We start from the raw sequence: 25447 nt of genomic DNA on the forward strand, positions 1-25447 counted from the left end.
AAAATCAACCCCAGGCTGCTGAGTAAAACCACGGAGTACCCAACGAGCTTTATAGCGGTCAAGCGAGCCATCTGAATGAAATTTGTGGCGATAAACCCATTTACCTGTCACCACGTTGACACCTCTAGGGCACGAAACCAAATCCCAAGTGTTGTTTGCCTGAATAGCAGTATACTCTTCTATCATAGCATCTCTCCAGTTTGGATCAGCAAGCGCACCTCGATATGTCTTGGGCAGCGGAGACAGAGAGGAGACCTGAAGGTTGAGTTTATTGACTGGGAGCCGAAAGCCAGTTTTGCCACGAGTTTGCATTGTCAACTTGAACAATGGGAATGGCACGAGCAGGTAGAGTAGTCTGCGTAGTATCCATCGGTGCAGTGAGTGGGCTGCTCAAGGCACCCACTATAGCAGTCACGTTGCCAGCAGTGACAACGTCCGGACACTCTTGGGAGTCAAGGTTACGAACTCCATCTTGCATCAAGACAGGGGCAACACCACCAGCAGCATCGATGAGGGAGACTCCGTCTTCAGTTGCGCCTAGGACACTTGCAGCAACCTGAGGCACGTGGCCGGCAGGGGCAGTGTCCAGGCACACCATGCGGCTGTTATTAGGGGCAGTGTTCGGGCGCTCTTCAGTTGTGGTCGCGCCCGGGACACTTGCAGCAGCCTGAGGCATGTGGCCAGCAGGGGCAGTGTCTAGGTACACCATGCGGCCAGCAGTAGAAGTGTCCAGGCACTCTTGGGCGGTAGTGCAACGTGCCACCGCCTGCCGTGATGGGACGGGGGCAGCAGCACCAGATGGGACCGGAGCAATAGGACCTGTAGAATACATAGTACCAACAGGCAAAGAAGTGCAATGCAAGTCCGAAAGAAAATCAAAGTGGGATGAAGGTGGGTTAGAAATTTCGGCAAAAGGAAAAGATGACTCGTCAAAAGTAACGTGACGAGAGATGATGATTCTATTTGTAGTAAGATCAAGACATTTATATCCTTTGTGTTCTAAAGGGTATCCAAGAAAGACACATACGGTGGAACGCAGAGCAAGCTTATGAGGAGCTGTTGCCGACAGGTTTGGATAACACTTGCACCCAAAAACACGCAGATGGGAAAGATCAGGGTGGATGCGAAGCAAGGCAAAATACGGTGTAGCAAATGATAGTGTTTTTGTGGGGCGCAAGTTTAGCAAGTATGTTGCTGCACGAAGAGCCTCGACCCAGTATGTGGCAGGAAGACTAGCCTGAAACATAAGTGTTCGCATAATATCATTTGTGATGCGAATAATGCGCTCGGCGTGGCCGTTTTGGGGGGAGGTATGCGGGCACGACATGCACATGGTGGCACCATGGCTAAGAAAGAATGTGCGAGAACTGGAGTTATCAAACTCGCGACCGTTGTCACACTGAATGCTTTTAATTGTGCAACCAAACTGAGTACAGACGTGAGCAAAGAAATCAGACAAAGCTTGAAAGGTGTCGGATTTGAGACACAGAGGAAAGGTCCATGTAAAATGAGAGCAATCATCAAGAATAATAAGATAGTATTTAAAACCAGAAACACTGAGAATAGGAGATGTCCACAAATCACAATGTATCAAATCGAAGTTTTTGATAGCTCTAGAGTGTGAAGGAACAAAAGGAAGCCGAGTATGACGACCTAGCTGACAAGCATGACAGAGACTCTCAAGCTCATTTTTATTACATGCAGGGATCAACTTAGATAAAGCCTCAAATCCTAGATGACCAAGACGTTGATGCCAAAGCGTGGTTGGTGTAGCGCCAGCTAGCAATGCATGGGGCGGGTGATGCGTTGGGAGATGAAGAGGATACAATCGCCCGGTACTATTGCACCTGACGATCAGGTTCCTGGTGTCCAGATCCTTTACAGAAAGACCCAAAGGATCGAATTCAACGGAAACATTATTATCAATAGTAAATTGCCGAACAGAGATAAGATTTTTAATAATATCAGGAGAGACTAGGACATGACGTAAGTGCAATGGACAATCTAGAGCAGAAAAATGAGTGTGACCAGTGGAAGTAACAGGGAGCAGGGACCCGTTGCCGACAATAATAGATGTTGGATTGCGAGGGGGTTTGAGAGGACAAGAGATTACCAGTGGTACAAGTCATGTGGCTGTCGGTGCCAGTGTCCATGTACCAGTCCGTTGTAGGGGGCGGCGTGAGAGACATGGTGTGGAATGCGTTGGCGAGCGCATGCTGATCCCACACCACACCCTGAGAGGGAGAACAGGACGGAATGGCGGCGGCTGCTCGTCGAGGGAGATGCGACGGCGGCGGCGGCGACTAGGGTTAGAGTTGTGGAAGCGAAGGGATCTACCTATCTGATACCATGAAAGAGGGTTTATGCTGAACTAATCGTATAGATAGATGAGTTCAATACATATATAGGGGAGCCGGCTACAGGAGTATGCACGGCAGGCCCTGAGCACGTACATGGGCCTGGCCCAAAACTATCACAATCTAACAAAAATCATAAAAAAGCAAAAGCACAAGTGACACATGCAATTTTATCTCGTGGTTCGGCCAAGCCTGAAATCCTTGCCTACATCCATGTTGTGGTGTCCACTTGTACAAGGGTTGCTTTCAACCCCTCTCAAGTGATTACGTATCAAACTTGAGTGACACAATCTTCCTTATGAATATGAACCCCTTTCGCAAGGAATCTCCACAATTTGAAGTCTTTTGCATCCTTATACAAAATCGGAGTTACAAATTGAATATCACAAGGGAGATGTAGAACTACTTGGTACCTTCCCTACAACTTATACACACATGATTAGTACTTAATCCAATTGACTAAGTGTAGGAAACTTACCTCTTTTACAGATTTTCACCCAGGTTCCTGATTTGGACCAAACCAAATAAATAATGCACTTTTCGCTACAAAAAGAAATTAGAGACCAAATGCAAGTGCTACAAACATTGTGACCTATGCAACATGTGTAAAGGTCCAAACCTCACAGATTTGCCATTTTGCTGCAAGTTGCATTTTTGGGTCCCTGTTTAGCTCAACATAAGTCCAAAATGCACTTTTCTCACAAAATTGCGTTAGAGATCAAAGTAAAGCACTATAGACATAGTATCAGGCTTATGCAACTTTTTCAAACACTCAAACCTCATGTTTTTACTGTTTTACAAAAAGTTGCACTTTCTAGCCTCTAGTTTAGTTCGTTTGGACTTAGTTCCTTCAGTTTGTCTTCAAGTGAACCCGTGCTCATATTCATATCAAACTAGTTAGTTTATTGTGGTGTGTTGGACACTTAATCACCAAAACATGTATAAATGGCTATCTAGCACATTTAGCTTCTAGTTTTGCATGTCTATAACCATGGTCCCCTGTAGATGGCCTTACGGCATGTTTGGGGGAAGGGGGTTGAGGGGTAAAAAATGAATAGTAAGCGATTTTAACCACTCAACCAACAACTCAACCCTCTTCAGACTGTCTCCACTAACATCCCTAAATTATGTCTTATAAAGAAATATTCTATGTTCTTTACCGCACCCTTTAAAAGATTTCATTATTTATATCTTCTTTGTCTTTAGCAACGTTCCCTATATTCGATCCTCTATATCTATAGTGTTAACAGAATCCATAAACTACAATATTTATTCTATCTTTTGCATATAATTTGAATTTGACATAACATTCCTAATTCAAAAAATGTAATTAACATTGTTCACTATGACAATTTTATGAACCTATAATAATTATGAAAACAAATATCCAGGATTACTGTATATATTAGTCGGTTTTGTTAAGTGCAACAAATAATCATAGATTGGTTTTGCAAAAACGAGGTACGTCAAAAATTTTAAAATTGGCTACATGGATCCTATTCATTTAATTAGGTCATTTGCTTCACGATACTCGAAAATAAAGCTCCTATTTTTTTGTTGGCCTGCAAGATATTTCATAACACTGTGCACATGGTATCTAGAAGGGAAATGGCCTTTACCATTTTATCTAAATTGATTTTGATGATTAATTACAATCACAACTTAATGTACTAACTAGTTTGCCTAGTTGATTAATTCTCAAGTGCATAAATCCAACCATCTCAATTATAAGTCGATTGTCTGAAATATCATAGATTATTCCAGATAGGAGAAGCTTTCTTGAGAATTCACCTATGCACGGACCATCCGCGACACCTTGGTGAGTCTCGAACAGGAACTATGCAAAACTCACATTTCCTTTACGGACTGTCCGAATGAGAAAAGAACACCATTCGGGACCAAGGTCAGACCATCTAGCCTCAGGCGCGGACCGTCCGTCGGTTGGAAACCAGAGAAACCCGAAGGTGCCAAGTTTGGTAAAAAGGAATTGTAGCGACCTCGCGGACCGTTCGGGGTGCACGGCCGGACTGCCCACGACTGCTTTATCTGACATCTGACGACACATTTAATGCACTCATAGCCGTTGATATAGCCGTTATTACTGACCGTTGCGATTTCAGTCGTTGGTGTGCAGGGGTGGACCGTCCGCGGTTGACAGAAAGTGGGCAACAACTAGGGAGTGGTTGGTGGCTATAGATACAACCCAACCACCTCTATTCACATCATCCAAGCATTTCATTCATTCTCGTTCAATACAAGATCAAGTGTTTCATCCCAAGACATATTCAAATCTCCCAAGCTCTTCGAAGTGCCATAATTATGACTAGTGATCTTTTGTGATTACTGCCCTAGAAAGTCTAGAGAGAGTTTGATCTTGTGTTTTTATTGTTGCTCTTGTTGCTTGGCTTTCTTAATCATGATTTCTTCATCTCCTTCTAAACTCTCAAGTGCCTTGTAAAGCTAGCAAGAGACACCTAATTGTGTGGTGATCTTTGCGGTGTCTAAGTGACCCTCGAGATTAAGAATAAGCACTCAAACGTTCTAAGTGACCGTTTGAGAGAGGGAAAGGGTTGAAAGAGACTCGGCCTACGTGGCCTCCTCAACGGGGAGTAGGTTCTTTGAAAATGAACCTCAAAAAATAAATTGCCCGTGTCTTTGTGCTGATCTTGTATTGCGATTTGATTCTTTCTCACCTATCTCTCTAAAGTTCTCTTGCTTGTAATGTCTTTGAGTTAGCTCCAAAAGCTATTCGTACTGATTAAGCAACTCATAGCAAGAACTATGTTCCACACTGCGATTTCATTATTACTCATTCTAACTCTAACCCCGGGCAAAGTTCGTGTTCAAAATTTATAAATTTTAGGTTTCGCCTATCCACCCCCTCTAGGCGACATTCGATATCACATGGCGAGCCACCACTAGTTGTCCTCCGTAACAGGTTGCAGAAAGAAGCAACAACTCTCCAGTCCATCCGCTAGTAGGTTGGCAGCAACCGAGCGACATACCTCGCAACCACCATCGTCGCCTCATGTGCTCCCGACCCCGACGATGGCCTCCCATGCTCCCGACCCTGGTGATGGTGGGCCGCCTCCCGTTCGTGTCTGTCTACAATTCAAACTTCACCGCCGAGATGGACTTCATTGGCTCTTTGCTGCCCAGGTTCTGCTACATCTCAATAGAAGCTGAGTAGTCGGGCACCGTCCACGGCACACGCGGCGGGGACCGGGCAAGTCCGGTCGCGTGCTACTACACGGTCGTTAATGCCAGTGTGGAGCTCCCTGTTCTGCAGCTTAGGGTCACCATCTGCAACGAGAGGGCAACCTCCCCGTGGTCATGGACGTCGACGTCCTCCCCATGCGACGACGATGAAGATCTTCGAGCGGACGCGCGAAGGAGCCCGCACAGAGATAGCAAACGCTCGTATAACCTCTACAAATAGCGGGTGAACCATCTATATTTTACAGGGGTACTTACAGTTTATTGTTGGATGGACACAGGAGCTCACGAACCTCTAAATATATAGTATCAGACCTTAGTCTAAGTCCAACAAGGACCTCTAAAGGGTTATATACCCTAAATTTAGAGTATAGGGTCGTCCTCTACGTATCCAACAACGTTGTCTAAACGGTCTCCTAAATTTAGGTGACGCTGTTGAATCCTCTATATATAGTTTCTCTCTCCTTTACTCTATCTATTTTCATACTTTAAACAATAGATTTAGCAAAACTAAAATATGTATAATATATTTGAGAGTATGACAAATACGTATGTACAAAAATTAAAAGTAAATTATGTCTCTAATATCGGTATTTATGTATAAAATGACGAGATATAGAGAATGTTAGAGATAAAGAAGATATAAAGGAGATAATCTTTTAGAGAAGACTGTAAATAACAGATATAGATGATGAATATAGAGAGCGTTGTTGAAGACAGATACTTGCTAAAGAGAGTCAATTCCCATGTACCCAAAAGCCATTACGACATGTTGATACGTATGTATCAAGCATGTCGGCGGAATCGCAAAGAGGTTATAATTGGTGGCATTGTAGTTGTTGTTTGTTAAGAACTATTATTAAATCAACAAAACTTAAAATATACATGAAAAATAACATGATGCAGTTACGAGAACTTCTATTTCTCGGGGATGTGCGCGAAAACATCCGTTGGACTGCCCCTCTCATGTTCTTCTCCCCGCTGTTGCTGCGATGGTAGGAGAGGAGGGGGCAACGGCAAGCATTTTGGCTCCGTGTCTATGAAATCCAGGGTCTGTGAAAGAGCGCTACAGTTCACCATTTGGCTCGTGGGCGACACAACGGAGTACGCCGGATGGACCGTTGCCAAGGCCATCCTGCGGTTGAGGAGCTCGGTTTGCGCAATGGTGAGCTCGGCTTGGACGAGTGCTACCTGTTGTTGACAGAGCTCTGTTTAGAACGAAGATCAATGGACTACCGTTTTTTTTTTCTTTAAACAAGAAACAGGTTGCCAGTGAGAATGCACAAGTAGATTGGTGACCACTGTTTAGATATGAACTATGCTACTTGTTTGAATTCCGCCTTTTAAATTTGTTAAGACATCAATAATACTTAAAATTATTAGGGCCATATAACGTCGTCTTGGACTAATTATAACCTTGAAACTTTCATCTAAAAATATGGCCATGAAACTAATCGTAAGCAGCGATTATGAGTGAATATTGAGCACGCAAAGCAAATTAACTGAGCAGGTGGAGAAGGCGTTATTTTGGGTGTGCCAACATGCGTGGTATCGTGGTAACATTAACCTGGTGCTGGAGCGCAAGGATGGTACCGACGCAGCCGTAGACGGGATCGGCGATGCGCGCCTGCGCCTCGTAGCAGACGGTGCTGGCCGCGTCCCGGCACAGCGCCAAGGGCACCTGCGACAGCATCTTCGCCACATTGCTGGCGCCGAACACCTTGTGCACGGCCGCGAACTGCGCCGCGCCGGCCCCGCCCCCGCCGCTGCCGCCAAAGTGCGGCGCGAAGACACACCCCGGCACGCATCGCCGCCGCAGGAACTTGCACGCGCCGCACGGCGCCCCGGACCCCCAGAGCGACGTCTCCTCCCCCTGCGCGTGGGCCGGGCCTGCCGCTGCCACCGCCGCGACGGGCGCAGCGCTCGTGCGCTTGCTGGGTGGCTGCGTTGCGCGCGACATGCATGTATTATCACTGTGCGTTCACGCCGCCGGCGCGTGGGGTTCGTCGCTTAAACAAGGCGCGAGCACCCGGTCACGATGGATCGCACTGACGGCGCGCTAGCTACTACCCCGCTGGGGCTGGGTGGCCACGCAAGATTTATGAGTTCCGTATCGCGCGGAGGTGCACGCCGCTCGCGCGTGCCTGCGCCTGCGGATTCCTCGGCGTGGGAAAGGGAATGGCGAGAGGCTGAACTGGCTGTTCATTAGATCAAATATTCTGAATGTTTTGTTTGCAGATTACTCTAATCCAGATGGATTGAGATGTAAATTATTTTAAGTTACACCACAGTCCACTTCAATACACGTGAATTCAGCTATGACAAGAACAGAACCAAAGCAAATCTAGGCATAGATGAACAACTAACTAAAAACACAAGTGAAGAAATTATAAGAATATATCAATGACACGTGGAGAGCACAACCATGGTTAGCAATCTACTAAAACGCAACGACTTTTTATGTATCTTGTGCATCAGTACAATTTAGCTTATTCTGGTATGTGTTCATAGTGCTCGTTTGGCAGTCAAGTAATCATTGATCAATTTGTTTTGCTTAGTAAGTAGGACAGTCTGTTTGGATCGCCGCATCGTTCTATATAGAATCAGTTTGTTCGACATGGGACAGAGCCGCATCCAGCAATTTTTGCAGTTTGGAATGTGGCACAGGCGCACGACTTCATCCAGAATCAGTTCGTCCGTTATGGGACGCAACCGTGTCATCTAGCGATTTTAACAGATCGGTTCAGTTCACGATGCAAACCAAACAGATAATAAGCAAGCGCAAAGAATCTAGAGAGAGGCATGTGTTTCTGCTTTACCCGCGTACTCATACAAACTGCCAGCGGCTGAGGACCTCCGCAGCGTGCAGCCGCCACCCCTTTGTGCAGGTGGCGCACAACGCACAGCCGCCCAGCAACGCCGCGCTTAGTCCGCCGGTTCCCTGTAACGTCCCGGTGGCTGAAGTCCGACGATCACCGGCGATCCCTGATACGTCATTGGACACAACAAGTCAACATTACTGAAAAGACGACGAATATTTCCTCTATTTAAGCAACACAAACACGACATCACGAACATAATCATTTACCATGTTCACTCTAATCGTTCATTAGCTACTTATTATTAAACTAGTTAAGTACACATAAGTTCTCAATAACTTATATATTTAGACAGACTTAGATAGAAAGGGATAGTCATTTAATCAGGGTTTTACAATCATTCACAATATTCTCATGCAAGCACACACCTAAGAGAACACACAAGAGGAGATAATTTAATGACCATTACATGTTATACTACTTTAATGACATTGGTTGATTAGTAGTATATAGGACTAGCATAAAGCTAAAGAGAGGACATTATTCATTTTGTTTCTCCGAACATATAACTGCAATTGCTAAGTGTTGATTAAGCTAAGCTACTTATTAGACCTCAACAAAATTAGTTCACTAACTTAGTGAAACATGTACTACTTACTTATATATAACCCAAATTATATTAGTCACTATCATTATTACTCATGTTCAATTAAAACCCAAAACAAGCAAGCAGTCGACTCAAGAAAAATACAATGAAGTAGAGCAATCAATCACATTTAACATGATTAGGAAAGCAGCACAACAATTACTTATTTCAGTTATAACTCACAAGACATTCATCTAAAAATGCTGATCAAATACTTTTTGGAAAGCATAAGAAATTCTCTACAACTTTAGTAATGTAGTCTCAATCTGATTAGACACTTAACAAGGTTAAATCGTGACAAACGACAGTTCTGTTCAGATTTGGACAGATTCAGACTTGCGACTTCAAAAATTCATAACTAGAGACTCAGGCATCCAAATCAATTGATCCTAGAATTTCTGGAAATATAATGAAATTGTCTGCAAATCATTTATGAACATCTTAGGTTGATTTAACATATATAAAGAGTAAAGACACTAGGAAGGCTTTCCTGTCCAGAACTGGACAGATTCAGTCTTAACATTTCAAACATCTATAACTCGAGCTTTAGACCACCAAAAAGGACGATTCAAGACTTTTTGGAAAGCTTAGTAAAAGTACTACATAACTTTTACAATCACCAAGAAGTGGTTCCAATTTTAATTAACCTAAACAGTACAGTTTTCGAAATCTGCCCGAACAGTGGACAGAACACAACAATCATATTGTCAAATTCATAACTCTGAAACTATCAAGCGAATGGTTATGAAATTTTAACACAAGCAATATAAGAAAGTCATCTACAACTTTCTTATGACCACCAAAACTGATTTTAACATTAACTTAAGCAACCATTGCAATCTCTGAAATATGTTCAGAAATTGGACAAATTCAGTTAGTGAACTTGTGAAAAGCATAACTTCTAAACCATCAATTCTTAGCTCATGAATTTTTAGGACGAGCTAGATACACAAGTGAACTACAACTTTTATATAGCACATATCTACAGAAAACATACTTTACTTTACTAAATTACTCGCACAACCAAAATTGTACATGCAGGAATTTCAGTTTGCTAGCACAAGAGCACTCAACTCAATCACCAAACAAAATCATAAAGAGATACTACCACCAATTCTCAGTCTAATTTATCACGACTTAGTTATCGACTTATAATCTATATCGAGTTACACTTAAGCATGGTCACACAACAGATGATGTGGTGGCTACGTAGTCATGCCATCACTTCACCACACAATCCAAGGTGACATGACAACTCTAACCGAACTCGTTAACTACTCGAAAGAAGTCCAAATCCATTTCTCCTATAACCTTGCATCTCACCTAGGCTTCACCGAACAAGGTCGATGCGTCTACTTCACCTCTACGAACATAACCATACACTATATATGAAGTGTAATTCAACGAACATATAACGCGCATTGATCCGACTTACAAACATAGAGGAAGCGATGACTAATTCGGCATGTCGCCACTTCTCTATACAAGCCAAATCACTTTCTAACCACACCGACCAAACCTTCTTAATTATCGAGCAAAACCTAAACTTCTCTGTTTCGAATACAACCATATCATAGCATGCATTCGAAACACTTGATCGAACTTAACACATCCACCAAAATAATGCACTTCGGCACACATATCCGACACTACATAAAATTATGGTGAAGCACCACTAATACCTTGCTCTAAACTATCATGACATAACCATTTAATCTTTAATTAGTACTAAGGTATAATTCAAACATTCCAAGAGACATGCATGGTTTGCTTACTTTTAATCCTTCACTAACTCTTCTTATAATTATATAATGGGTGTTATTTTAGCACCATATGAAACTATCTAATTTGGGGCTGGAATTTTTATAATGCATAGGTAATAACAAGCTATGACTAATTTATAAATTTCACATGCTCAGGTTTTATATTTTATTTACTACAAAAATAACAAATTGTTAATGCAATAAAGCATGTGAGAGCAAGTTAAATCTAAAACTAATTATTTTCTGTGAGTACATGACCATATTAGGTTTTATTAGGCCACTACAACATCATGTAAAGACAGTGGAACACCATTTCCCATTTTTACGTCCATATATTTTTTATAAACTATTTAAAACTACTTAATGTGTATTAAACAAGTTAAATCACTAACTTAATCATACATGCACAACAAATCATGAAATGTTTACATGTCACCAAGCATCAAACCAAGAGTCTATTTTAAAAATTTGAACCCATTTGGAGCACTAGAGCTACAGATCCAAACATAACAAGCAAATCAATCATCTTTTTCCTATTTAACATGATTTAATTAACACACCAAGAAAACAGTAAACAACATATGTGTTTTATATTTTTCTTAGCTAGAATATGACACCATATAACTAGCAAAACAAGTCTCATCATTTTTGGATTTTTAAAATTAAAACTATGGAGAGAAGCAAGTTCACATATTTTCTAAACCAGTTTTAAATATGAATTTCTACAGCCAATATTTCTACTAAAACATGCCAAATTATAGATCTAACAGGTATAGCATTTCATAAGGAAATCAACAAAATAAGTTTCATGATTTTAGGAGCTACCAAACTCAAGATATGAATTTTTGAACACAACACAAAAAACTGCAATTTTGTGCAAACTCACATTTGACCCTGGGCCCATTCGTCATAGGCTCATGGGGGACTTCTTCAACCTTGTTTCCAGCACGCACGCAGGGAGGAGACGGGGAGCTGCACTAATGGGGAGGCCGAGCTGCACCATGGGGAAAAGGGCGGTGCGGGGGAAAACAGAAGGAGGTGCAGGCGTCCATGGAGCAGGGAAGGGGTACCATGCTGGGGCTGCTGGGAAGGGGCTGACCATGGATGGAAGATGGAGCAGGAGAGCGCCATGGCTGTCGGGTAAAGCAGAGTGCCGGCCAAAGTGCAGGGGCTGCAGTGGTGTCTTCGAGGAGAACGCCGAGTGGGAGCTAGAGCAGGGGCTGCTCGGGAGAGAAAGAGCTCGAGGAGGAAGAGGTGTGTGGGAGAAAGGAGATGGGTGAGCTGCCATTTATAAAGATGAAGCTATGGACATGCTAGCCAACAGTGAACACATGACAGGTGTAATAGTGTTGACATTGGGTGGCCGTTTTGTCATTTTTTCTTTGGAATCTTTTGGAGCGCCAAACACTCAACAAGAATCGTGGCGGTGCCCTCTGCACAGGGCCGGACGGTCCGCGCACAGGGGCCGGACGGTCCGCGGCCTGGTGCAAGGCGCGGAGGTGCTCTCTGCACAGGGGCGGACGATCCGCGTGCAGGGGCCGGACGGTCCGCGGCCTGGTGCAAGGCTAGGGCTCCTGCCTGACGACCGGATGGTCCGCGCCCTGGGTCCGGACGGTCCGCGCGTACGCAGGGGCGGCGGAAGATCGCCGGCGGCGCCTGGATCTCGCTCTCGGGAGGGACCCCGTCGAGGAGGAGAGATCCTAGGAGTTGTCTAGGCTCGGGCCGGCCGACCTAGACTCCTCTAATCGACGTAAAGTCGAAGAGAAGCGGAGAATTTGGGGATCGAGTGGCTAAACTAAAACTAGACTAGAACTACTCCTAATTGTACTGGAAATAAATGCGAAATAGAAGTTGTATTGATTCGATTGATGATTACAAATCAGCCGTAGACCTCTCTATTTATAGAGGAGGGGGGGTGGACCCTTTACACAACTGATTCCGAGCTAATTCCGCGAATCTAGCTAACAACCGTAGCACAAAACTCGGAACCCTAATCTGTTCTGCACACGCGCGGACCGTCCGGCCCACAGGCGCGGACAGTCCGGACCGCGGACCGTCCGGCCTCAGGGTCGGACCGTCCGCGCGCTCATTTCAGTACCAAACATATGCCCCCCTGTCTTTTGGTGGAGCTGGGCAAGCCAAAAGCATCTTAACTCGATGTGATCACATCAGTTTTCTTAAGCATCTTGCCACATACTAGGATGGTACTGCTTGAGGAAACACCCATTCAAAGCTTTGGGTAAATCCTTGTCTTGTAATGTTTGTAGTAAATAGGCGTTACCAGATACTACCTGCTTTACTTTATAAGGACCCTCCTAGCTTGGCGACCATTTTCCAAACTTCCGGTCTTTATTCCTTAGGGGCAGGATGGTCTTCCACACCAGGTCCCCTACTTGAAATGACTTTGCTTTGACCTTCTTATTGTAGGCCCTGGCTACCATGATTTTGTCCTTTTCTATTGCGCCCAAAGCTATCACCCTCTTGTCGGTCACCTCATCAATATTATCCATCATTGCATCGTAATAATCAGTGAGAGTTAGATCATTTTGTCTGGTGAACCTGACAGCATTCAAACTTATTTCCACAGGCAACACTGCTTCGTGCCCATAGACAAGCTCAAAAGGAGACACTTTAGTAGCACTATGTTTAGATATTCTATGAGCCCATAAAGCTTCGGACAAAATTTTATGCCAATGCTTAGGATTATCAGATATCTTCCTTTTATCAAGTTGATCAATGTCCTATTACTAGACTCGGCCTGTCCATTGGCCTGAGCATAGTACGGAGATGAATTAAGCAACTTAATTCTATATAATTCAGCAAATTCACGTACCTCCTTTGACATAAAAGAAGTGTCTTGATCTGTAGTCAAGGTCTGGGGAATGCCAAATCTATGAATAATATGCTCAGTTATGAACTCAATTACCTCCTTGTGTGTCATGTTCTTCAGAGCAACGACTTCAGTCCATTTGGTAAAGTAGTCAGTGGCAACTAACACGAACTGATGCCCCTTTGATGATGAAGGATGAATTTCTCCAATAAAGTCTAATCCCCATCCTCTGAAAGGCCAAGGCTTGATGATAGGATGTAATTCGGCTGCAGGGACCAGCTGTAGGTCGCCGAATTTTTGACACACTTGGCAACCCTTGTAGTACTTGAAACAATCAGCTATCATGTTAGGCCAATAAAAACCAGACCTTCGCAAGAGCCATTTCATCTTTAGAGTCGATTGGTGGGTACCACAAATTCCTTCATGTACTTCGGCTATGGCCAATATAGCATCATCTGGGCCCAAACACTTAAGCAGGACGTCGTTGACCGTTCGGCGGTAGAGTTCATCACTCATCAAGACATACTTGAAAGATGTACGCCGAATGTTTTTATCTGTTATGATATTGGGATTTCGTAAATAATTAAGTATAGGCATCCTCCAATCACTTGCAACGGCTTCATTATCAGCCGATTCAATTAAGAGAACATTTCTGGTAACCCTGGACGGTCCGGCGTCTCAACGCGGACGGTCCGCGACCTGGGGAATTGGCCCTACACCGGTTATCAGATTTTTAGTGTCGTGGAATCTTCCTTGCTTTATCCGATAACCTGATGCATCTTGCGCGCAGGGGCCGGACTGTCCGTGCCTGATGCAGATTGTCCAGCCTTGCTGGCCGAGCTATCTGCCATACCTGCAGGGTGCTGCACAAGTGTGGCCATTTGTTTTTCCTCAACGGCCTTTGGTCTCCATTTCTTTTGTGGTGGCGGGTACTGTGGATGTGTGTTATTGAATATCTTTTCCGCCTCCTTCTCCTAGCTCTCCTTTGCTCTTAGGCGCTGTAATTTCCGCTTTTGGGACCGTGTCAATCCCGCTGGGCACCATCGAGGCATGGAGTATTTTGGATCGGCTGTTTTGATGGTAGCCGTATCCTTTTTGGTTGTGTTGGCCGATTCGCCAAAAATCATCGGCCCTTTATTATCTTCCTGTATGACAACATCTGCAGTGCCTATTTTGATGATGTCCTTTTTTGTTGTTCTTTGAGTTGCTGCAGGCATATGCCCCCCTGCCGGATTGGTCGGCCTTGGAGGCCGAGTAGTCTGGCAATCTTGTTGGGCCTGTGCCTGGTGACCGGATTGAGCGGCGCTCAATTGGTCTTGTACTGGAGGTGCCAACCTCTCGAATACAGATGTTTGGGGTGCCCCCAAGCGGGGTACTGTGACATCCCAAATGGATATGGTGGCATGCCCCACATTTGATTTGGGACATATGGTGGAGGTAAATATGTGTATGGATATGGCATAGGCGGATAAGGGGGTGGAGGTGTCCATGTAGGTATGTTAGGTCTCACTTGTACAATATGACCTTTCATTTCTTCCGATTGGTGGGGTGGTCCAATCGGCCTGACCTGACGCTGCTCATGAATGGGTGAGCGGGGTCGCTTTGCTGGCCGGTCACTGGGGCCGGCCTTCTTTTTCACATATTTGGACAATAATTGATCGAAAGTCGGGCCAGATCTGACCAGCCGACCAGCTGCTTTAAATGTATTTGTTTTCCACGTACCTATCTCTGGCCGTCGTGGTTTGAATGTACGTGGTCGTTGTGGGTCCTGAGTGTCACCAGACCGTCCGCCAGAGGTCTTCGGACCGTCCGGAGAAGCTTCGGACCGTCCGCGTCTAGATGGCGGACCATCTGCGATGCGCAGAATGGGTTCTTGCGCCTGTCTCCCTGTCTGTGTTTGCCCCCTAGTGCTAGAGGCTGTGATGGTCACTTTCAGGGTCTCCCCTCCATCAGGAGTCTTCTCGGCCACCACTTTCCTGCAAGAAATTTTATGATTCCCACCGGCCTCTCTTGCATTGCCGATGACTATTTCTTTGCCTTTGCCTTTGCCTTCATCGGCTGTGTTTGGCCGAGTCAGGACTTTCTTGCCCTCAAAGTCGATCATGTTCATCGGAAAGGGCTCCGTGTCCACCTGCATTTCCTGAAATTTCAATCGTCCTTCGTTAATGGCCGATTGAATCTGTCGATGGAATACATTACAATCATTAGTGGCATGAGAAAATGAGTTATGCCACTTGCAGTATGCACGACGTTTTAGCTCGTCGGCGGATGAAACAATGTGATTTATTTTGATGTTGCCATTTTTGAGTAATTCGTCAAATATTTTATCACATTTACCAACATTAAACGTAAACTTAACCTCCTCTTGCCGTTTCTTTTGAACCGGCTGTAAGGAGGAACAAGCCGAAGATTTGGCCTGCTTTGGCCAAACCATTTCAGCAGCATACACTTCTGCTGATTCGTCATCTGAGCTACTTTGGTCGCATTCTACTATATGTACGTTGTGACAAATTGTTTTAGCAGTTTCTTTGCTTCGGCTTTCACAAGCCAAAGCTCTCTGGTGTAACTGTGCTAGTGTAAAAAATTGGATGCCTTCTAATCTTTCTTTTAAATACTATCGTAGACCATTAAAGGCTAATCCTGCTAGCTGTTTTTCTGCTAATTGAATTTGGAAGCATCAGTTTCTTGTATCTTGGAATCTCCGGATGTAATCATTAACCGATTCATCTTTTGCCTGTCGCAATGACACTAAATCTACCAAATCCAACTCATAGTCACCGGAGAAAAAATGATCATGAAATTTTTGTTCTAGATCCCCCCATGATGAAATGGAATTAGGAGGTAAAGTGGCATACCATGCAAACGCGGTTCCTGTTAGAGATAATGAAAATAAACGTACGCGAAATGCCTCTGTGTCGACCAATTCTCCAAACTGTGCTAAGAACTGGCCTATATGTTCGCGCGTGTTTTTTCCTTGATCACCCGAAAATTTTGTGAATTCGGGTATCCTAGTTCCCTATGGGTACGGGTGGTGATCAAATCGGCTGTCATAATGTTTCCGATATGATTGCCCCCCAGAGACCATGCTTACTCCGAGCTTATCTCGGAACGCCCCGGCTATTTCTTCCCTCACTATATCAATGGCAGCCGGTGCAAGACCACCGACTCTCTGGTCAAACATAGGTGGGGTTGGTTGGATGTTAGTATGTTGTCTTTCCCCCCATTGGTTTGAGCTACGTGGTGCATTTCCATTTGCCCTATATGGCTCATAGGTTTGATCGTTTCTTTCCGGCCTTCTAGGCGGGGCCGAAAAGCTTTCCTGGGCTCTGGGTCTTGAATTAATGGGCTGGTGCATTGCATAGTGTGATGGGAAGTGTTGCTGGGACGGGTGAGGATTCAGGTAATAATCCTCCTCAAAAGACTCATGTGCGGACTGTCCGGATATGTACCCGGACCGTCCGTGGTTATACGCGGACCGTCCGTCGTTGTATGCGGACCGTCCGACTGGGTAGTTTGGGTTCTGTGACGTATGTGGTGGCTCGGGTGCATGTCTAGGTAACTCATTAAAAATGGGCCCGGCCGTGGCTGTCCCGGACGGTCCGCGCTCACGGTCGGACGGTCCGGACATGTGCAGATCGGCTGATTTACTGCCGATTTGCGGTTGCTCAGGGTACGTGTCCATCGGCATCCCGTAAAGGGGTTGTGACTGGTCGTGACAACCTATAGCCGATGTATTGCGCGTGTTACCCCCTAATTCTACCTCGTGTGATGGAAAATTTGCAATGCTAGATTTGTCAAATGCACGCGCTAATCTCCTATAGTCGTTTTGCATACCCCCTATAATATTTTGCATTTGTTCACGTTGTTCATCTACATAATTCTTAAGAGATTGCAGTTTGTTTGTATTACTTACATTGGGGATATCTGGCGTGGGTCGCTGTGAAGCCCGATCCGTCGCCCGATGTCGAACGACTTTGTTGTTCCTGTCCACTTTGAAGTTGGCCAAGAACCTTGCATTTGCCTCCTGTACCATCTGCTCCTTATGCTCCTCGAACTGGAGATGTTCGTCAGCCGGCAAGGTTTCCCAAGTCGGCTCTATGATGTTGCTTGGAGAGACTTCAGAACTATCCCTCGAACCGGCCATTGAGGGCCGATTTGATAGGTCTAAATATGTCTTCCCTAGCGGAGTCGCCAAAAAGTATGTTGACGCCTTTTTGAAGCGCCAAACACTCAACAAGAACCGTGGCGGTGCCCTCTGCACAGGGGCGGACGGTCCGCGCGTAGGGGCCGGACGGTCCGCGGCCTGGTGCAAGGCGCGGAGGTGCTCTCTGCACAGGGGCGGACGTTCCGCGCGTAGGGGCCGGACGGTCCGCGGCCTGGTGCAAGGCTAGGGCTCCTGCCTGACGACTGGACAGTCCGCGCCCTGGGGCCGGACGGTTCGCGCGTGCGTAGGGGCGGCGGAAGATCGCTGGCGGCGCCTGGATCTCGCTCCCGGGAGGGACCCCGTCGGGGAGGAGAGATCCTAGGAGTTGTCTAAGCTCGGGCCGACCGACCTAGACTCCTCTAATCGACGTAGAGTCGAAGAGAAGCGGAGAATTTGGGGATCGAGTGGCTAAACTAAAACTAGACTAGAACTACTCCTAATTGTACTGGAAATAAATGCAAAATAGAAGTTGTATTGATTCGATTGATGATTACAAATCAGTCGTAGACCTCTCTATTTATAGAGGAGGGGGGCTGGACCCTTTACACAACTGATTCCGAGCTAATTCCGCGAATCTAGCTAACAACCGTAGCACAAAACTCGGAACCCTAATCTGTTCTGCACACGCGCGGACCGTCCGGCCCACAGGCGCGGACCGTCCGGCCTTAGGGCCGGACCGTCCGCGCGCTCATTTCAGTACCAAACAGAATCAGATCTAGGTTAATGTAGGAGATATCTTCATTGATCTACACTCTACAAATCTTATATAGAGATTGAGGTGTTTCAGACACTGGTTAGTGAGTTATAGACTCACGAAAATTGATTTGTCAGTGTCTTAGAAAACAATGGAAACTTGTGAAAACTGAGTGCCAAAACATGTCAAACGGAATCAGATGAATGTCATCTTTTAATATGTTGTGTCCCTATTTGTTATTAATAACTTTTATATTTGGGGAAACTTGAGTTGTTCAACAAAAATTTGGGAACGCGAGACGTCAACCCGAACGACACTGATTCCAGACTTAGACGGATTCGAATCCTGAAATCAGATTTTATTCTGTCTTGAGGGCACTGTTTGCGATATTTATTGATTGAATCAAGGATAGGTATAATTATAAAATTTGTTGTATAACACAGGGTCTACAACTTCGTATCTTGAATATAAAACGAAGTTTTACTTTGATCAAACTAGTATCATTATAAAGCTTCGAATTTGGAGTAGTATCAAAGTAGAGTTCCAGGCGCGCGCTGTCAACGAGTAGAGTCTTCAGTCACCGGCGACACCTCCGTCGTGACATTCCCACATGACGACAGACACGTATCCGTCGCCGCACTCCATGAGGCTCCCCATCCCGACCTCCAAGCCCGGCCCAACCCGACCCGACCCGTCGTGTCGTTCTCCACATCGACGCACGCGCACTGGGTACCACCGCACTCCGCCACCACGCATGCACACGGGCACGCACACACAACGGATGGGAAGCCGGGTCCAAGCGGCACCCCATGGTTGGGCAATGGGGGCGGAGGCGCTGGGAGCCAACTAGGTGAGAGAGAATGTCACGACCTTGGTTGGTGCGGCATCTTCGACGTGAGCAGGTGAACAATTTCTGATGATCACCGGTACAGGAACAACAAGAGGTTGGTTTGAATTTCATTTTGTGTTTTGTTCCCCTCTTTTGTTGTAAAGCCCAAAAAAATTGGGTACGAAAAAATAAATATATCTATATATATATATCATGAAATAATAAAATAAAGAGATAAAAAATATATATAATAGTGTGGTGAGAATTTTTGAAGACCTTTGAAATCTATTACGGATTCTCCCTCCTCATATTCAAACAATAATATTAAATTAGTTAAGTAACTAATAAATTCATAAAGAAAAGGTCCCTAATGATGATTTTGTAGTGACACTTTCTATGGAAAACTTAAACTTGACCTCCAATTTTAAATAAAAGCATAAAATAGAAAATGAGGAACGAAATGTTCATTGAACCCTATTATCCCCCCCATAAATGAATAATAAGGAAAAAGAATAAATAATAATATAGTAAACAATAGGGATTATATTATTACTAATTTTTGCACTCACAAATCTGAAGTTCAAATATGAGAATTTGAATTTGGTTTGAGTACTTGAAATTTAAAACCAAGCAGAAAATTGATAAAAGAAAATAGAAAAAAATACCAAAGAATGTTGCGTGGGCCGAATTCTTTCCTCTTGGCCCATCCCACGGACCACTCTCCCCAGCGCACGCGGCCCAGCTCCCTCCTCTCTTGGCCCAACTCGCGCACTCATCCACTTGGGCGCGCGCATGGGAGTGTTCTGTCTCGTTGACGTGGGCCCCGTGGTCAGCGACTAGCACGATTTGGCGCCTCTGCCATGTGGGGCCCATTTGCCAGCTCTTTCCCCTAGCTTCGTGCAACCAAGTCCGTTGCCCTCGCATGGAGGTTGCGAGATCTGCGCGTCCGCTCCGAGTTTTGTGGGGTGGGATCACCTATGCCGACTTGGGATATAAAGCTTCCCCTCCTGTGTCCTTTGATTCCTTGAATCAAGCCATACCCGAACGACGTAAGCCTAGCCACCGCCGTCGCGAGAGAAATAGAGGAGAGAGAGTGTGTGTCGCCGCCGTGGTCATTTTGATGCTCTTGCGATTGGTCGCGGCGTGGAGTCGTGTGGCGTTCGCGGGCTCCGCCAGGGCTTGTGAATGTCGGATATGGCATTCATGGGCGCGGTCGACCGATCGGTGCAGTGGAATTGGTCGCTGGATATGGCACTCCACCGTGTTGCCGCACGCCGCTGCGGTCGGGCGTCCCTGTGTGGCGATTGACAGTAAGGGCTTCTCCATGTAATTCACATTGGTGTGCACATAGTGTAATCGTGCTCCGTCGAAGGATTCACAGGCGTCGCTGTGGAGCTCGAGTGCTGGCGAGGGAAGGGGGGAAGTGCACTGGCCATCCGTTCCGTGATTAACGGATGATATTGAATCGACTAGGAGAGCTATTCGGCGATGGAATCCAGGGCGTTGGTTTGTTGATCTGTGGCTAGGATTACTGTGGGTGCACCCACTCGGCGGGGTTCGATTCTGGCAGTCGATCGCATGATCTGCGCGTAGGATTAGATTCTAGGTTCATAAAATCCTGGCCGTCGGCTCCGGGTCGTGTGGCTGGAGCTGCGTACCGATTCACAATCGCACCGATCGAATCCTCGTCGTCGACTGTTGATCCAATGGTCGAGATTCACACGTGCCCCTTCGCAGAACCCCTTTTACATAAGAGCCCTCGGGTTTCAGTAAAATTAACCCGCTGTCCTAATATAAGGTAATTACGGTTGGGCCCTGGTTTCTTATAAAACAGCCATTGGTCTTTCACAGAATAGTGTCCCTAGTCCAATAAGAGAATAAATGGGATAAAACAATTCAGAAAAAGGATTTTTAGTTTAGAAATAATTTCAGAAACTTGCGCGCGGACCGTCCGGCCCACAGGCGCGGACCGTCCGGCCCACAGGCGCGGACCGTCCGGCCTCAGGGCCGGACCGTCCGCGCGCTCATTTCAGTACCAAACAGAATCAGATCTAGGTTAATGTAGGAGATATCTTCATTGATCTACACTCTACAAATCTTATATAGAGATTGAGGTGTTTCAGACACTGGTTAGTGAGTTATAGACTCACGAAAATTGATTTGTCAGTGTCTTAGAAAACAATGGAAACTTGTGAAAACTGAGTGCCAAAACATGTCAAACGGAATCAGATGAATGTCATCTTTTAATATGTTGTGTCCCTATTTGTTATTAATAAATTTTATATTTGGGGAAACTTGAGTTGTTCAACAAAAATTTGGGAACGCGAGACGTCAACCCGAACGACACTGATTCCAGACTTAGACGGATTCGAATCCTGAAATCAGATTTTATTCTGTCTTGAGGGCACTGTTTGCGATATTTATTGATTGAATCAAGGATAGGTATAATTATAAAATTTGTTGTATAACATAGGGTCTACAACTTCGTATCTTGAATATAAAAAGAAGTTTTACTTTGATCAAACTAGTATCATTATAAAGCTTCGAATTTGGAGTAGTATCAAAGTAGAGTTCCAGGCGCGCGCTGTCAACGAGTAGAGTCTTCAGTCACCGGCGACACCTCCGTCGTGACATTCCCACATGACGACAGACACGTATCCGTCGCCGCACTCCATGAGGCTCCCCATCCCGACCTCCAAGCCCGGCCCAACCCGACCCGACCCGTCGTGTCGTTCTCCACATCGACGCACGCGCACTGGGTACCACCGCACTCCACCACGACGCATGCACACGGGCACGCGCACACAACGGATGGGAAGCCGGGTCCAAGCGGCACCCCATGGTTGGGCAATGGGGGCGGAGGCGCTGGGAGCCAACTAGGTGAGAGAGAATGTCACGGCCTTGGTTGGTGCGGCATCTTCGACGTGAGCAGGTGAACAATTTCTGATGATCACCGGTACAGGAACAACAAGAGGTTGGTTTGAATTTCATTTTGTGTTTTGTTCCCCTCTTTTGTTGTAAAGCCCAAAAAAATTGGGTACAAAAAAATAAATATATCTATATATATATATCATGAAATAATAAAATAAAGAGATAAAAAAATATATATAATAGTGTGGTGAGAATTTTTGAAGACCTTTGAAATCTATTACGGATTCTCCCTCCTCATATTCAAACAATAATATTAAATTAGTTAAGTAACTAATAAATTCATAAAGAAAAGGTCCCTAATGATGATTTTGTAGTGACACTTTCTATGGAAAACTTAAACTTGACCTCCAATTTTAAATAAAAGCATAAAATAGAAAATGAGGAACGAAATGTTCATTGAACCCTATTATTCCCCCCATAAATGAATAATAAGGAAAAAGAATAAATAATAATATAGTAAACAATAGGGATTATATTATTACTAATTTTTGCACTCACAAATCTGAAGTTCAAATATGAGAATTTGAATTTGGTTTGAGTACTTGAAATTTAAAACCAAGCAGAAAATTGATAAAAGAAAATAGAAAAAAATACCAAAGAATGTTGCGTGGGCCGAATTCTTCCCTCTTGGCCCATCCCACGGACCACTCTCCCCAGCGCACGCGGCCCAGCTCCCTCCTCTCTTGGCCCAACTCGCGCACTCATCCACTTGGGCGCGCGCATGGGAGTGTTCTGTCTCGTTGACGTGGGCCCCGTGGTCATCGACTAGCACGATTTGGCGCCTCTGCCATGTGGGGCCCATTTGCCAGCTCTTTCCCCTAGCTTCGTGCAACCAAGTCCGTTGCCCTCGCATGGAGGTTGCGAGATCTGCGCGTCCGCTCCGAGTTTTGTGGGGTGGGATCACCTATGCCGACTTGGGATATAAAGGTTCCCCTCCTGTGTCCTTTGATTCCTTGAATCAAGCCATACCCGAGCGACGTAAGCCTAGCCACCGCCGTCGCGAGAGAAATAGAGGAGAGAGAGTGTGTGTCGCCGTCGTGGTCATTTTGATGCTCTTGCGATTGGTCGCGGCGTGGAGTCGTGTGGCGTTCGCGGGCTCCGCCAGGGCTTGTGAATGTCGGATATGGCATTCATGGGCGCGGTCGACCGATCGGTGCAGTGGAATTGGTCGCTGGATATGGCACTCCACCGTGTTGCCGCACGCCGCTGCGGTCGGGCGTCCCTGTGTGGCGATTGACAGTAAGGGCTTCTCCATGTAATTCACATTAGTGTGCACATAGTGTAATCGTGCTCCGTCGAAGGATTCACAGGCGTCGCTGTGGAGCTCGAGTGCTGGCGAGGGAAGGGGGGAAGTGCACTGGCCATCCGTTCCGTGATTAACGGATGGGATTGAATCGGCTAGGAGAGCTATTCGGCGATGGAATCCAGGGCGTTGGTTTGTTGATCTGTGGCTAGGATTACTGTGGGTGCACCCACTCGGCGGGGTTCGATTCTGGCAGTCGATCGCATGATCTACGCGTAGGATTAAATTCTAGGTTCATAAAATCCTGGCCGTCGGCTCCGGGTCGTGTGGCTGGAGCTGCGTACCGATTCACAATCGCACCGATCGAATCCTCGTCGTCGACTGTTGATCCAACGGTCGAGATTCACACGTGCCCCTTCGCAGAACCCCTTTTACATAAGAGCCCTCGGGTTTCAGTAAAATTAACCCGCTGTCCTAATATAAAGTAATTACGGTTGGGCCCTGGTTTCTTATAAAACAGCCATTGGTCTTTCACAGAATAGTGTCCCTAGTCCAATCAGAGAATAAATGGGATAAAACAATTCAGAAAAAAGATTTTTAGTTTAGAAATAATTTCAGAAACTTGCGCGCGGACCGTCCGCGCGCTCATTTCAGTACCAAACAGAATCAGATCTAGGTTAATGTAGGAGATATCTTCATTGATCTACACTCTACAAATCTTATATAGAGATTGAGGTGTTTCAGACACTGGTTAGTGAGTTATAGACTCACGAAAATTGATTTGTTAGTGCCTTAGAAAACAATGGAAACTTGTGAAAACTGAGTGCCAAAACATGTCAAACGGAATCAGATGAATGTCATCTTTTAATATGTTGTGTCCCTATTTGTTATTAATAACTTTTATATTTGGGGAAACTTGAGTTGTTCAACAAAAATTTGGGAACGCGAGACGTCAACCCGAACGACACTGATTCCAGACTTAGACGGATTCGAATCCTGAAATCAGATTTTATTCTGTCTTGAGGGCACTGTTTGCGATATTTATTGATTGAATCAAGGATAGGTATAATTATAAAATTTGTTGTATAACATAGGGTCTACAACTTCGTATCTTGAATATAAAACGAAGTTTTACTTTGATCAAACTAGTATCATTATAAAGCTTCGAATTTGGAGTAGTATCAAAGTAGAGTTCCAGGCGCGCGCTGTCAACGAGTAGAGTCTTCAGTCACCGGCGACACCTCCGTCGTGACATTCCCACATGACGACAGACACGTATCCGTCGCCGCACTCCATGAGGCTCCCCATCCCGACCTCCAAGCCCGGCCCAACCCGACCCGACCCGTCGTGTCGTTCTCCACATCGACGCACGCGCACTGGGTACCACCGCACTCCGCCACCACGCATGCACACGGGCACGCGCACACAACGGATGGGAAGCCGGGTCCAAGCGGCACCCCATGGTTGGGCAATGGGGGCGGAGGCGCTGGGAGCCAACTAGGTGAGAGAGAATGTCACGACCTTGGTTGGTGCGGCATCTTCGACGTGAGCAGGTGAACAATTTCTGATGATCACCGGTACAGGAACAACAAGAGGTTGGTTTGAATTTCATTTTGTGTTTTGTTCCCCTCTTTTGTTGTAAAGCCCAAAAAAATTGGGTACGAAAAATAAATATATCTATATATATATATATATATCATGAAATAATAAAATAAAGAGATAAAAAAATATATATAATAGTGTGGTGAGAATTTTTGAAGACCTTTGAAATCTATTACGGATTCTCCCTCCTCATATTCAAACAATAATATTAAATTAGTTAAGTAACTAATAAATTCATAAAGAAAAGGTCCCTAATGATGATTTTGTAGTGACACTTTCTATGGAAAACTTAAACTTGACCTCCAATTTTAAA

The 25447-nt window shown here is 45.3% G+C and overlaps 1 protein-coding gene across 1 annotated transcript; it reads right to left on the bottom strand.

The window, feature by feature from the left end:
* Window positions 1-6337: 6337 nt before the first annotated feature.
* On the bottom strand, window positions 6338-7597 carry LOC100501856 (uncharacterized). Its single transcript, NM_001196503.1, is given in 2 exon segments — window positions 6338-6764; window positions 7141-7597. Coding segments are annotated over 2 exon segments (666 nt in total). The 5' UTR covers window positions 7534-7597; the 3' UTR covers window positions 6338-6491.
* Window positions 7598-25447: the final 17850 nt, after the last annotated feature.

This window comes from Zea mays, chromosome 3 (assembly GCF_902167145.1).
Source record: "Zea mays cultivar B73 chromosome 3, Zm-B73-REFERENCE-NAM-5.0, whole genome shotgun sequence".
Taxonomy (NCBI): domain Eukaryota; kingdom Viridiplantae; phylum Streptophyta; class Magnoliopsida; order Poales; family Poaceae; genus Zea; species Zea mays.